A 16,956-nucleotide genomic window follows, 5' to 3' on the forward strand; every position below is an offset into this window, starting at 1 on the left:
TTTGTTTACCAGTGTTGTTTTTGAAATGATACTTATAACATCACTAACTAATTACTTGAATGTTATGTTTTTATATTTACAGAATTATTATTTACCTTACTTATCTACTTAGCGTTGTATTTCAATAATGACACAAATCTATTAAATCATTAGAACAGTTGATTTAACAAGAATCGAGTATAAGAGTTACCGATTAAGTCATTTTATTAGAAACATTCGAGTTTTATGGGATGTGATGAAGTAAATACTCAGCACATGAGTAGGAGTGAAGTGTATGCTTGTTTATTCATTGATATCTTCACCATTTCAACATTAAATTGGAACTTTTACTTACAATCGAATACTTTTATCCAAAATAAATTGACATGTTTAGTTAATAAACAATTTCTAACGTTGTACAGTCTACGGAAATAAAGATATTGTAGAGATTTCGCACAAGCTTTAAAAGTTGTCACCGCTGTGGAGGAGGAGCCAAAGATGCTGATGACTGATGCGACTCATTTTAGTTAAAATGAATTTCTAATAAGCAATAATACAAATACTAGATTATCGAAAATCCCAAAGAAATTTTATGGCATCATTATTTCGTGTATTGCAAGTTTTATTTTTATTGGATTAAAACTGAAGCTGGGCTTGGTATAACTGTGTGCTTTGAGAGATTCGTTTTTATGATAAAAACTTTAATTACTCGTATATAAGATGTACTTAAAGAGAAAGTATTACTTCTTGCAAAAATTCCTTCTCGAAATTTTTTAATGCCGGAACTGCATTAATGAAAAGTTAACATAAGCGTGCTTCACTTCAATTCTCTGACTTGTCCATTACGACATGTTTTTATGGGAAAATCTTAAAATCGAATCGATATATACTAAAACCTAAAAGATGCGTAAAACTTTATTAGAGCTGAAATCAGGGCTATTTATATTGACCGAATAGGGAGAGTGTTTTCAAGTTCGACGGTATTAATTCTTCTCTATATTGGTCAGCTTATTTATACTAGTCATCCTACAACATTTTTTCTCTACCACATCCAGTACATCAACACTTTTCAAAGAAATTAAAATAATGATTCTAGAAGTGATTTAGCTAGTTATTACTAACTTTGTAAGCAATTAAAGTGTAAAAATTACTTGCACATAGGAGAAGATCTCATGGATATGAGTCATATCACTATATTATATTGACATTCTACAATAGTGTAACCTGAATAGATACGTAATAATTGACAAACTGGCAAAGATTTAAAATTAATATCCAATAAGTTAATGAGGATATTATTAAATACGTTCAAGATCAGCTTGAGATCAAGGTTATTCTCATGAACCTTCAATATCAATATCTACTAATTTTCTGTCACTTCTTGGTGAAGTCTCGTACATCAATAAAGATAGATGGGTCTTCTGTGGTATATAACATTATCATAACTATTTTTGTATTATTACAGCTATTCTCCCAACAATCGCACACAATTACTACCTATTGCCCTAAATTAATTTTGACGTTGATTGTTTTCGTAGCATTTTTCAGCAAAATAATTGTAGAATGTCAGAAACAACGACAAATACTAGATTTTCGACATTGTGGACGTTCTGATCATAGTAGAAATGTTGTCAACACATCCACATTGATAATCAAAATCTACGTGTCGACGCCTATCATCGCTGGAAATAGTTCATGTTGAATAGTTTAGTATACTTAAGCAAATTTGATTAAAAAAATACGAATTTTAAAACAACATAAAGAACATAACACACGTCAGTGACAAAATACTGTATGCAAAATTTAAACTTCGAAAAATCTCAATTACTCAGATCATAAGTTTATCAAGAATCATAAAATACTCCCGATATTATCTCAATGCAATGGACGAAATCATCATAATGTGTTGATCTCAATGCAAAGAACCGATTCAATGAAGAGATCGTTAATGAAAGTACACATCAAAAAATATTTGAAAATGCAATGTAAAATAATGAAGATGACTGAATATAATAACTGAATATAATAAGAGCGGTTGTAGAAATAATAGGAGTGAGGAAGATTGCTAAAAACAGAAGACAGAACATAAACATAACACCGGATGTGCAGACTATCAGCTGAGAAAAGAACAGCATATATTCAATATCTAGAAACAAGAAAATCACAAACGATCAATATAAAAATGTGAAAAATAATAAAATGCATTAGTTTATTCAAACAATAAAACGCGATTACTGGGAGAAGTACTGTCATGAAAAATATAGTTATTCAACTTCGTCTTTAAATCTTTAGGCATATTTTTTCAAGTAACAATTATCTGATCCGGTTTTCAATTTTTCAAATTATTATGAACTGAATTTATTATACTAAAATGTTTGTTCTAATTTGGATTTCAAGCACTTTATATAGTTTAGGAAACCCTACACTTTGTATGAACAACAATGAACTTAAACATGGGCCTACGCTGGAGTGTTTATGTAAAGCAAGAAAATGGGCAAAGTTTAAAATACAACAAAATATAGATTTATGTCATCCATTTGTGAGGTTGTGCCAGCGAAAGCAATCATACAGAGATACTTAAATAACTTATTAATGGGAATTATGAATGCATCCAGATATGTTTGCAAGAACTAGAAATAACACAGACGATCATGTAATCAAACTCACCAAGACTTATACTTTGCGATTATGGGGTTCTGTGAACGGTGAAGACAACTCCTCAATAATACAAATAATACAAGATGACTTAACTGGTCAAAATCATAGGAATAAACATTTACACAGTAAAACCTATGGTTTTAAGACTAATACGTCGTTCAAAAGACTTATTAATAATCTATGCTATTAAGACCAAGACGAATGATTCAAATCCGAAGGTAAATATTTATAAACTTTTTTGTAGAGTTGGTAAATGATTTTTCTTCTACGATCTTTCAAATATAAATATATTAATAACGATTTCGTATGTACTCGTATATGTTAGATGCTGGTTGATTTGATTTAAACAAGATAATAACATTTATCGGTTAAGACATTTAGGAATCCATCTTATTGTAATTTATTCATATATAGTTTGTTTTGTATAAATAATATATAAAGATTTTAATCAAACCTGAAAGCTTCCATTTTTCTTATTTGTTGAAAAAGTTGAATTAACAAGTAAATTTTCCATTGATCTTCGATTAACTGCACCCTTTGCAAACTGTTTTCTCCCCATAAAATTTCCATTATAATCGCGATTATCCCAACCATGTTCCACCTCAACCACCTCAGTTCGCACGTCTTCCATCGATTTAGATCTACACTGGCACGGTATTGTTTCTGATTTTTTTAAATTTCCACGAACGCGTCTCGGATCGACCATTAACAACCGATTAGGATTAGGTGGGGGTGGCATAACATTCCGAAAATACGGAGCTAAATAGTAATGTTCCTTTTTCTTTCCATTACCTAACCCCAGATTATTATTAACTAAGGGAAAACCATTTCCGGGGCTATATCCAATGTTAGCGTAAGAATAAGTTGTATCCCTCCAAGTCGTTGGTTCTGGAGGACGAAAATTAAAAGCTGGCCTAAATTGATTATTATTAATAGTGGCGGTTCTTTGGTGGTGAATTTGTGGCCATGGTTTTCTTGAAAGCATTTCAGCACTTTGCCACTGTTGAACTCTCGGAGCTTTCTGTTTAAGAAGCATATCACCCATAACTTTCTTTTTTACACTAATTTTTTTCTCACGTTTTATAAAACAAAACTAGAACTTTTTATGAGTGAGTTTTGTGTATGGTTTCAGGTACGCGTGGTTGAAGCGATACGAGAACGCGAGGTACTGTGGTAAGATACGGTAAGCGCCAACCTACTTCTTGTGTCGGATGGACAAGAAGTTCTGGTGGGGCCGCCAGACAAATCACCAAGGCTTCGATCTTTTCTCTATTCTACCTCAACCAGACCGAGTTTTTCCTTCTTTACTTCTTTTTTTTTTCGAAAGTTTACAATTTTACAATCTTAATAGGTTGTTATCTATTTAACATTGGGTTCAATTTTAGTAAATCGACAAAGTATGAAAAAGCGGTAAATTAAAATGGAATTGAAGGTAATTTGAATGAATTATTCTTGGTTGGATTATGACGGTTTCCAGAGGCTTTTTAATATTTACTTTTTCAGATCTCAATTACTTTTGATGAAATGAATAAACTCATCGAATAATCAGTTTTTGTTAATTCAAATCAACTCAACTTGATAACAAATAACTTTCTTCTTATAATTTATTTTTAGATATTTTCTTATCGTTTTTTCATATTATTAACACCAAATTTGTAATTAGTCTTAAACTCCTTGAAATTTTCAAAATGTTTCCAAAATGTTTATATCTTCGAATCTTACTTTTTGTTAAATAAATAATTAAAATTAAAATTTTTATTAGTCTTAATTAAAATTATTGATTACATTTATTGTAATTATAATTTTATTACTAGTCAATTTTAATTAAAACTTTATTTTTGAAATCTTCAGATATAAGTAAATTATCAAGATAAATGAAAAGTCTACTTTCGAGAGTCTAGAATGAGAATACATTTATAATATTATTTTGAGAACTGTTTTTCTTCTTAATAAACTGATTTATCGATGACACCTTTCGCCGAAAACCTGAAATTTCTTTTTAAATAAGTTAATACTTCAGTTATACGTAGACATTTGGATCATACCGAGTGTCAGACAATACTATGTCTTTATAGTAATACTAAAGTTATAGTAATACCTAATATGAGGTTCAAGATTAACAACACTAAAAGGAGAATTAATCAAAGTAATGGAAGCAAACAACTTACAGCAAATATCTACTGGCGAACCAACTTACTGGCCAATTAATAGAAAAAAAACCCTGATATTATAGAACACCCTGAAGAAAAACACCCAGCCTTACATAACAAAAAAAAACATTTGGAATGCATCCAGAGAAAAATTAGATAACTTAATCTAACTAGGTTAATCACTAAAATTTGAACTGCAGAAAGAAATAGCGGTAGCTAAACTGACGAAGCATATACAACACAGCTGGACTATTAAGCACCACTAGGGAAAGATATAATTTCATCATCAGTCAAAGAAAATATTGCAAAAAAAAAGACAACTACAGAAGAGATGGCAACAAGTCAAAACGGCTGACAACAGAAGAAATCTAAATCAAGCAACTAAAGAATTGAAAAACAATACAAGAAGAACAGAATCACAGCATTCAAAAATATCTAGAAAATCTTAGACCAACAGACGTAACAGATTACTCACTTTGGAAAACTATCAAAAGACTAAAAAGATCGATAAATTCCCCAATTAAAGATGAAAATAACTTCTGGGCCAGAAATGACAATGAAAAAGCCGAGGTCTTTCTAAAATATCCAGTGAACGTATTATTATACACTCATAAACTTGCTATCTATGCACTCAAAGGAGTTCGAAGAGACGTACGTCAAGAGACTCAATACGATATTAAAAGATCAGACACTTAACCAACCAAATTAACCTAATCAACCAAATAAATAAGGATCTAAATACTAAAAGATATCGTTTTGTAACTTTCCTCAACATATCCAAAGCCGTTGATAAGGTTCACAAATCAAACTAAATGAAATCATATCTGGCAGGCAGGCATTTTCTTGTGAAGTAAAGTAGTGGATATTCTAATTTGTACTCTGTAATATCAGGAGTGTCTCAAAGTAGCGTTTTCGGCTCAATAATGTAGCTATGTATGCTCACCGCAGTATTGGCATCTCATACTGATGCAATATCTGCCTTTAAAAATTACATAATTTAAACATAATTGGAATAGATGAAAACGTGGCGAATCCGAGTCAATGGGCACGGTCAGCGGACACAGCAGCTGAGCCACATCAGATTCCTGAACGGTATCGCTGGTTTACCGCTGAAACTCAGCGCTGGCCGTTTTTAACAGCGCTTTGGTTTGACGTTTAAATGAAAGTGACAGAAAATGGGTGAAGTCGTGAAGTGAGGTTAATATATTGAGAATAACTTTGTGTGATGTTATTAGCAAGGTTATTCAATACCATTAAGATATTCATATCTAAATCATCATCGTTTAAAAAATAATCCATTACCAAACGTTTATTACGATTTGTATCGACCATTTTTAGCAAACACGTATAATACGGGACTTAACTAATCTAATACTGTCAACCAAGACAGTTTAGACATTTAATGCATAATATGTCAAAAACATGATGTGTAGAAATACCGTACAGCGACCAGAAACATGCTGCTTATCATCATACTCATCACAAAAGCTGCTTTTTTACATCAGCTGTGTCCGCTGACCGCGCCCAATGAACTGAAATCCAAATATGTTACCTTTCTCATGCGTAGAGAATCGTGCTTTTCTGTGACCACCAACAAACGTTAATCACCGCAAGCAGAAGATGCCAAATCCCTAGGTATACACCTCAATAGGTGCCTCACATGGAAAAACATATTTTCTCTATACGCAACTAGGCATAAACCTAAGTAAAATGTACTGGATGATTGATTATTGTTTCAGGCTACCTTGAAATAACAAAATATAGCTATATGAACTATCGTGAAACGATAACATTAATCCATGATATCGGGCGATAAAGGTAAACTAAAGAAGAAATTAATGGATGAACTTTCCATAGTCCAGCATATATTTTACAATTTTGCTGAAGGTCTTGCAAGTATATAGAAAAAATACAAATATGAAATTGAGCACCGTAAGATCGAGCTTCAAGTTTTTCTAGGAACTTGACTTAGTTACCACTACCTTGGCGTATGACATTCACAAAAAATTAGCATACAGAAACGTTGCAAATAAAGAAAATAAGCTGCAAGAAATCAAATGTACTGCCTTAGGATCGCTAATTAAAGGATTATAAAAAAATACAAGTTTTTGCATTACGAAGCCTTGAATGTGTTTTTCTTGAAACAGCATTTATCAAATCAACGTATATAATAATTCTTTAAACTAAAGATTTGTCATTGCATTTAAGTGAAGTATGTAACCGTTTTTCTGCATCCTACAATTCTCTGGTTGTTTCATAATGTGACATACAACCAGCTTTTTTCTCGTAAAACAAATACTAAGTACTTCGCTAACATTTGAGTTTAGGAATATGAAATATGACCCTATTCGCGTTTCAAATCTAACAATTTCTATTTCGCAGGAAACTAGTAGATTTTACAGTATTCTATAACCCATTTTCCGCAATAATGATTTCAGCAATAAATATTCTTGTTATAATTTTATTGTTTTATATTACACATGTAATTATGTCGAATTATTTGAAATTAGTCAGGTAGAAATATCTTATCAGGCGGTTCACAAAATTGAATGTACTACTTTGTAGTTCAACAATAATAACATTGTTAGATGAACTTTGTTTGGTGCATTCATGCATGGCATATAAAAAATCAGAAATTGAGTGAAACCAATTAACAACGGAAATCGTTTCATAATTATACACGCTGGTACGTCCTTGATATGTAAAATCGATATTCTATCAATACTATGCACTGCATTTTTTAGAGTATAAAACAAGTTTCATAAAAACAATTTATTAATTTTCAACTTTTACTTTGATAAATGAATGCTTACAAGAGGTTTAAATCAACAATATGAAGTGATTAAACCGGGAGAAAAAATTGTTGAAAGTTAAATGTAAGGAATCAAATTATTTCTATTATCGTCGATCGTGAAGGCAAGTCAAAAAAAATCAAAGACTTAGAAACACATTTAGGGACTATCAAAGATAAGATCCGAAACTTAGGCTCTTCATCAAAAATGGATAGTTTATACACTATCTGCCAGCAAGTATTTGGACAAGAAAGGTGTGATCGTCGGGTATTGTACAGAAATAGGTAATCCTTAAGGAAAAGATTTCCCAAAATCGATAGTGGCCTGTTATTTAGAAGTAGAAGGTAATTGTCGGAATGTTCTCCAAGTCGACAGACCCACAAAAGAAAGACCAGCGTGTTTTTTCCAGAGTAATTTGAAAGCACCGCACCCAACCGATGGATTACATACGTCAAGAGTTTCAATAAGCATCTGTTGTTTATATGAACATCGTCAGTAAGCAAGAACATCTACTTGGTTTTAATGGTCATGTTGCCGCTTGCCGCCCGTAAGTCATTGTACCAATAATAATGTTCGTTGGGGGTAGGATTATAGTCTGAGGGGATTTCTTCTGGTTTAGATTTCAACCCCAGCGACGTCTACACAATTTACTGAGCAAAGAATTTAGGTAAGAATGGGAGTTTTACGGAGTGGACCTATGTTACTATCAGGACGACAACATCAGCTGTCATGTTGCGAGGTTCACTAACAATTGGTACAGTGACATTGGGACTACCAGAATGGGCTGGCCTGCACAGAACCCATCGGCATGAAACCCATCGAGAACCTTTGACGAATTGGATCGCCGAGTTAAGATTACACTCCTTAACTGCTTACAATCGTTCAAAATCAGATCGAATCTTGTCCCAATCGAGTGAAGTCTGTAGTTGCCAGACGTGGAATCTAAAATGTTATGTCTCATTTCTATTACATGTGTCCAAATACTGATTGGTAAATAGAGTATAAGCCAACGAGAAGAAAACTTAACTGGTATTGCTTAAACTACAGAAATCAACATTACTTTGTAATTATATTAATATTCAGACTCACAAATTACTAAAGGAACATTAACATCCTAAGAAAGAATGCCAATATATTTACTGAACATAAAACATCAGAATGACGAGATTTCAGATACATTCTCCAATTACATCTACAATGTACACCACAACAATAATTTATTAAATAAATTAGTTCCTTTTGCCGCTGCGCTGATAAAATTTTGGTGGCAAAAGTCGAGCTGATGTGAATAATATTTACACTAAATTAGAGTCACTGACCAACATTGTAGACGGTGGTTATATTTTTCATATTTTTAATATTTCAGCGCATTGTGCTATAGGAAAATATAGTGATGCAACTTCATAACTTTGGTACTTTGATAGTAACAGTGACGTTAAAGGATGTGTGCGATCACTAATAATTTCATTTTTAACAAATACTGTACCATTAAAGGCCGGATTGTTATCATTTTATCCTAAAGTAATTCTGTAAGTGTTCCTTTGAAAACATGCAAATACTTTTTTGCATTCATTTATAGTTATACAAAATAGAATGAAATAAACAGAGCAAAAAAGTATATCTGTTAACGAGTTAATGGAACAATGCTCATAAATAAAAGACATAAGTTGATTATAAATGTTTTCACCAGTTTCAAGGTTTTAAACTTTTAAGCAATAAAGGAAAAATGATTCTGATTTAAAAAAATTATTAGTGCATGAAAAATGAAATGCATATTTTAATTCTTTGAATAGTTTAGAATATTACTTTAAAATTAGAATCTTTTAAAAATCAAATTTGAATCGTGATGAGAAAAGTTATACAAGTGTGTATAATTAGCATTAGCATTAATTTTGTCATATTTCAACAAAGATCGATATGAAAAGTTGAGGTGTTTTGGAATTGTATCAAAAACAGTATAGATCCAATATTTCACACCATCATTACCAGATACTATGATAACTGCTCTTAAATTTCATCCAAATTATATATAAACTAGTTCTAATATGTCATAAAGCTTTTAAATTTCACGAAAGAACATACTTTTTCTTTTAAATGATTTTCTAAATAACTTTATCCGAGAAAAACATTTTTTTTCGATTATCACATTATTTTAAAAACGTTTCATTATAAAGAAATTTTTTTACTTTCTAGAAATTACTACAAATAGTTTCAAAGAAACCAGGACTTTCATAAATGAATCGAATAAATTTTTAGTTCCTATCTTAATACCACGACGAGTGAAAACAAACCGTTCACCCCTCGAATCACTTTTTAATTGCCTCAACCGTTAATTGGTAGACGTAAAAATATATCGGTCAGAAATCCGGGCGTAACTAGACAATTAACCCAAAACATTCCAATTACCACTCTTTGTGTTAGTGTTACAGAGAGACTCGATTTAATTTTACAACCGGTCCAGTTTTCATCTACAACAAAAAATTTCGTTCTACATTTTCAAAACGTTTTTAATTAAATAAAAAAACCTTACAAAATGATTTTAACATTTTTTTTTTAATATTTTGAAGTTTTTTTGTGGTATTATAAAGAAAAGGAAAAAGTTTCTCATCGACTTTGGACAATGAGATGCGCATCTCATTGAATTTATTAACATGAAACGTAAGTAGCGCGTGATCTTAATTTCTACTGTTGTATCTCGACCTTTTTCAAACGTTCTCTACGTTTTCGATTAAGACTTGTTTTGAATAGATGAAACATCATAAAGAAGAAAGATGCCGCCTTATGTTATTGATGAAGTTGAAACATTTCAAGATTGAAAGAAGCGTAATTGGTTATATTGAGTGTGAAATGAGAATTCTTTAAGAAATACCTTTGGTATGTTAATTAAACACCACGATAGTTTATGGTTTTAATACTACTTTTTTATTTATATAGAAAACGAACTTAAAAGAAATAGAAAAATGGATTTATTGGCATACTTGGTTGGTTAAATTATTTCGCAATCCACAATTTACCTTGAAGCAGTTTATATTTATAGTTGATTAATAATAGTAATTTTCTTTATCGATCATTTAGTTCTTGCGTTTAATTCTTGCTCTTTTGTAATATCGTTTTATAAACAATGTTTTAAGTGTTTATTATTTTTTATTTAATTGTCGCTTTGTGATAATAAAAAAGATGTTTATTTTATGACTTAACGTTATTGGGTTATTAAAGATTTGTTACGATATTTTATTATATCCTTGAAAATTTCACCTTGCTAAAACTAACCGTGGTTTAAAAAGCCGAGGAATAGCAACTAAATAGAAACAGAACCAAAACTTTCCTCGCTGTAAAGTTAAAACAGTTTAATTTTATAAACACATGCTGCAATTACGAAGAGGTGGTGTAATTGGTTTATGGTAATGGAATCCATAATCTTAACGCGATTTGAAGAGCAGCGCGAGACATCAAATTGTTTAACGATTAGAAAATGCCTATAAACCTCGATGTATTGACGTTAAAAGTGCGTTCTCATTTCATAAAACTAATCCGTATTAATATTATAATTTTTACATAAATTATTATATTTCTATGTTTATTGTCATTTTAATATCGTGTTGATTTCAACACTATTTTAACGATCAATTTTTAACTTAAGTCTTTATATGGTTTGATTACGAGATCGAAATTGTTTGTAACTAATAATAACAACAATAATAAAAATTTGTTATTTGAACAAAGATAAATCGGCCAATTACGTATGTTTAGAAACTTCGTGCAGAGTAGATATAAATTAAGACAAAAGATAGGGTTAGATTCACAAAGAAATATAGTAGTAATTACAATATTAACGAGAACCACAATTACAATTAAACAGAGGAAACGTTTAGTGGGGCTTTAGCTATAAGATTAATTGTTGGGTAAATAATAGTGACCACAACTCGCGTTTAAAACGGGGTTGTGATAATTTAGTAATTTTCTCTGGTAGCTGTTCCAGAGATTAGACATGTAATTGCTAAAGGTCTGTTTAAAGGAGTCAACACGGCGCTTAAAAATTATGGGTGGCTACGGAATGTGGTATTAATGTTGTGTACATTCTATACAACATTTTTCAGTAATGAAAAATCTACCGCCACAAGATCGCCCACAGATATCAAGTACCGCTCGCTATACACCTGGTCGCATCGTAAAATCTAAGAGAAGAGGTATATCATTCATTAGCTTTATATTATTTATATTTCCCCTATTCTAACGTTTTACCGATGAAATTTTAAACTTTATCATATGTGTATTCTGTGATTATTCAACATTGTTTTCTATAAGTATATGTAAGAAACCAAGAATTTCAGGACATTGTAATGATAATGGCATCAATTAACAGGCTTTAACACTTTATCAAATGGATTTATAAAATGATACAAATTTTGGACACATTTGTTTTTAAAACCAGTCAGTTAAATAGTTTACTTACACCATAGATAAACGCAAACAAAAGATCTGAACAACGTTTAAATTCACACAGGTATAGACAAAGAATACACTAAAATGGTGGAAACTGGTAGAATAAAGAAATACAAGTCATTAATTTTTTGTACATAAACCCATGACTACTATTATAATCAGGAACAAGGAACAAAATACAAACAACTACCGAAAGAGAGGGAAACACCGAAACAGAAACAAAGTGGGGATCACTTAAAACCAATATAATGGAAACAAGCATTCTGGGAGAGAAAAAGGAACTCAAGCAGGAATGGATAACAATGACACGTAGAGGCTGATACAGAAGAGAAAAGAGATGAAGCAGAGAAACACATGACATAAACGTGAAGAGAGAACCAAATGGAAGATACCAGGATCTAAACATAAGGGTAAAGAGATCAGCTAAGAGATAAGAGGCAGTGGGTCGACTGGCTCATGGAACAAGCAGAGGAAGCCAGTAAAAAGAAAAATTTGAGGAAGATGTATACAGTAACTAAACGGTTAACAAAACCAATACTAACAATAAACCGATAAGAGACAACAATGACGGTAACATTATAACAGCAGAGGAAAAAGAAATTGAAAGATGGGAACAGTTTGGAGAACTAACAAGCAATACAACGGTAATAATATATATAAAAGAAGAAACCGCTAGAGCATTATGATTAAACACTACTGCTCTATCCTTTAGATAAATAAAAGTAGCTTTCCTGCCCTAAGTTGTACTTAGGACAGGAAAGGCCGCAGAGCCCGATAACAGCAGTGAAGAACTACTGCAGTAGACACACCTACAATAACCGCACAACTACAATCCATATTCGAGAAAGTGTGGAAAGAAGGTACAATTATCAAACTTCCCAAAAAATGAGACCTATGTAAATCCTGTAACTGGAGGGCATCATACTTTTAAATACCATCAGAGCCAAATCTAAGAAGAAAACAGCCAGTTTCTCATCCCAACAAGTCGTGTGTTGATCACGTAAATACACTCTGAGTCATTATCGAACAATCACAGGAATGGAGATCCCGCTACAACTGACATTTGTGGGCATTAAAAGAGTCTTTAACTCACTTAATGATGCTGCAGTATAGATTATTCTGCGAAAGATAGGAATCCAGACGAAAATCATTATTATCATTAATATTATAAACTCACTGTATTACGACGCAAAAAGCAAGTATAGCAACCAAATAACAGCCAAGACAAGACTGCACAGTCAAGGATGCCTGCTATCAATCCCACTATAATATTGTACTAGATCGGGTTCTAGAAATGCAGATTTTGCATAAAACAGCATAAGGTGAGACGACTTCCTAAACAAATTAATTTAGAGTATGCTGACGACATATGCCTTCTGTTGCATACGCATGCAGATATGCAAACTTAAATAAAGTAACAGAATGGTGTAGGAAAGTTGGGCTAGAGATAAATACAAAGAAAACATCAGAAATGCGCATCAACACAGATAACACACAACCACTACAGTATACAGTATATAGTATAGAACATACCGGAAGTCGAAGAGTTCTGCTACTTGGGCAGTATGGTAACGAAAGACAGAGGAACAGAGGCGGACGTGGCGCTAAGAATAAAGAAAACCAAACAAATGTTTGGAATGTTAAAGGACAAACAACACCTCCCAACTATCCAGAAAAAGAATGTTGCATATTAAACACAAACATAAAATCTATCTTATTGCACAGAAGTGAAACATGGAAGTTGACCCAAAATATATAAAACAACAGGCGAAGAAAGAGGAAGTGAATCTGGAGATAAGGAAACGCAAATGGAAGTGGGTTGGGTTGGGTAGCAAAACCGTAGCACAATAATGACGGGAAACAGATACTGGACTGCAATCCACAGGGCAGCCGGCGAAAAGGTAGGCACAGGATAACATGGAGGAGGACCATGATGAAGGAGTTGGACGAACAGGGAAAGACATGAGGAGAAGTAAACCTGATGGCACGTCACAGAGGCCGATGGAAAACGTTTGTCGAGGTTCTATGCTCCGGATGGGGACTTAAAGGATTTAATATAACTATTGTAATTGATTTTACAAACGCTTTTTGAAACACTCCTAAATCGTTACCAAGTTAATGAATTCTCTTTTGCTATTTATATTCACAATACCTGATAAAAATTCGGCGAAGTTTATGGTTCACGTGTGTGCAAAAGACAGGGCTATCAAGGTGCTGCAAGATTGTTCAGTCTTAATAAAAGTATGATAAGAAAATGGAGAAGAAATGAAGATCTCATATCAAAAATGCCAAAAGCAAATTTGCACGAAGAAAAGGACCAACCTTAAAGAACAGGTTAAAAAATGCGTTTGTATGCATTAAAAAAATGGGCAAAATGCGAATCGAATTTATGAATCGTAACTTAGTACTTTGAAAAAAGCAAAAATTTCACAAAAGTTGCCAGAAAATTTGGACGAAACAAAAAAAAGCTTATAAATATCTGTATAGGAAGGCCGGATGATTTTAAAATACATATATATATATATATATATATATATATATATATATATATATTACATATATGACAATCAAATCTTTTTTAATATATTTAGCATAACAATATAAACAATGGCACACATAACACATTTACAGCGTATTAATTTTTGCTGGTTGTTTAACTTTTATTTTTGCAAACATTTTTTAGTTCTTTTTCACCATCTCCCTAACGATCCAAGTTACCAAAGACGTTCTTTAGAGTTTTAATTCAAATAGAGGTATGATGAAACAACGACAACGAAATGTCGTTAAAGCAGATAACTTTATCACCAACATTTCTAAACTTCCATTTCTTCAAGATCTTTACTAAAACCATCTACATCAATAACATGCAAATTTCGAAATCTAATTGCTATACCCACAGCTTAAAATCGAGAAATTGGCACTAACTGTAAAACAAGATATGATCAGCAACCTACACGTCTTGAGCGTTGTAGTTGTCAATTAGTAACTTGTTAAATAAATTACTTACTGACTTATATCAATAAACAAATACGGGTATCTACGCAAAAAACTTATTTATGTACAGTCTTGGTTAACGTTACGTATTCAAAATCGCATCTCCACTACTTTAAGAGTGTATTTATAAAAGATTATTGTTACTAAAATGCGTAAGTAATGATCCTTTTATATGGATTACGTAATGACGGAACCCATACAAATAAAAAGAAATTTTCTAAATTTTCTTCTTTATCCTTAATTATTCGCGTGGACTAAAACATATCTGCAGTGCTTAATGTGTCTGTTACACGCACTTTCCTGCATGTCTGATAAAATATGTGAGTTGGATACATACTGTACACTTTGGGTCTAGATCACGCGACCACTAATGGGATAAAAATGAAGGTACATATATGGTGTGACAGATGTCTTTTTAGTGGCAAATTCTTAAACGGTGCTTATTTACAAAATAAAGGTTTGACCAGCTCGAAATGATTTTTAATCTTAGCATACTAAATAGTTGTTAATAATTTATCAAAATACAGATTATCACGAAGTAATTTGTATCAGTTCCCTTTATTACTTTTAGTTAACTCAAAATAACCCTGAATAAACCTAAATATTAGCAAACACATTTGATACAAATCATGTTAGTATTTTGACAATTAACTTTATTAATATATTTCATGATGTGTTCTTTTCTAATCGTTTTCTTAAAATGTTAAAAGTTAATTCAACTTTTTTACGCAGATGGTCGCCGTAAAAATTTCTTCTATTGAATTCTGTCCTCTTTAAAGCCTCATTTTTTTCTTATTTTCTTTCTAGTTTAGGTCACCTTAGACTTAGAAATAGTTAAATTCCGCATTCCAACACGAACAAGTTGCTTTAAACTCTTAAATCTTTATCTCAGTACAACTCTTTGTCTTTAATTAGCTCTATATAAACCGGTTGTACAAGCTCAAAGTTAAAACAATAAAACGTGAATTTTTTTGTTACATACCAAATCATCTGCACTAGCAAAAGAATCTTGATAAGATTCTTCTCGGTCTCTAATAACTGAAGGTGGAGCTGATGATTCACTCCGTGCACAATTACACCAAAGTTCACCGATTCGTGGTACGGGAATTCGTTTCTTTTCTAAAAAACCTCGCGGAATAAGCGACATATTAATTCGATGGAATATTTCAGACATTAATTTAAAAAATTTTGTCGCTCTTGAAATGGTTATTGAAGAGGAACTGAGGAACGAATTGTTAATGTACGGTTGAATAATTCTTCAAGTTACACAACGCCTTATGGCAAACGAAGGTTTTGTAGGTGTTTTATTGTCCGTGTATGTCAATAACATTCTCAAACATTCAAACAATACAAGAAAAGGTTATCTTTCTTCTCCGAGAAACTACTAAAGGATGCAATAAATAACTTTTAACCTGGATTTCAAAGCAATCTGTATTAACTTCACGTATAAATCCTAATTAGGAAACTTTCCAAAGACACTTTTAAGATTAACACTTTCGTCCGGTTCATAAAGTTACAACACACTGTGCGACAAAGTTCTTCATAAACATTACTCGTTTGAAGCTTGATTGACGCAAACCGAATTGATTGTTATGCCATCCCAGTACCACACACAATAAATAAATACGTATAGGTATAGCAGGTAGGTACATAAAAGGACGGATTACACACCCGTCAATTTACAATAAAAAAAATTACAGTGGTAAGCGTCGATGCTTTTGTTCGGTTCCACTTTTGACGAGAACATTAGACGCGAAACGAACGCGAAATGTTCAAGTGAAACGTAAAACCCGTGGACAGTATACGTATGAAAAGAAATAAAAATGACGCTTTCACTTTCGAAGAGAGACGATTACGTAAAATAGACGATTTAATTTGTTAATGGAAAGGAACTAGGATAGATGTTAATTTATCTGTATTTAATAAAGTAATAATCTTGT

At 32.0% G+C, this 16,956-nt stretch overlaps 1 protein-coding gene across 9 annotated transcripts in view; it reads right to left on the bottom strand.

Moving 5' to 3' along the window:
- LOC111417584 (WD repeat-containing protein 47) overlaps nucleotides 1–16,956 on the bottom strand; it is a 94,350-nt gene that overhangs the window by 14,809 nt on the left and 62,585 nt on the right. Inside the window, exon 1 of one of the 9 annotated variants that reach the window (XM_023049912.2) lies at nucleotides 3,092–3,791. The exons of the other annotated variants lie outside the window; for them this stretch is intronic. Within the exon in view, the coding sequence (XP_022905680.1) occupies nucleotides 3,092–3,682 (591 nt within the window). The 5' untranslated portion in view covers nucleotides 3,683–3,791. Of the gene's footprint in view, nucleotides 1–3,091; nucleotides 3,792–16,956 lie in introns of those variants that run through there. 9 annotated transcript variants of the gene reach the window in all.

Source organism: Onthophagus taurus, chromosome 1 (genome assembly GCF_036711975.1).
Source record: "Onthophagus taurus isolate NC chromosome 1, IU_Otau_3.0, whole genome shotgun sequence".
Taxonomy (NCBI): Eukaryota; Metazoa; Arthropoda; class Insecta; order Coleoptera; family Scarabaeidae; genus Onthophagus; species Onthophagus taurus.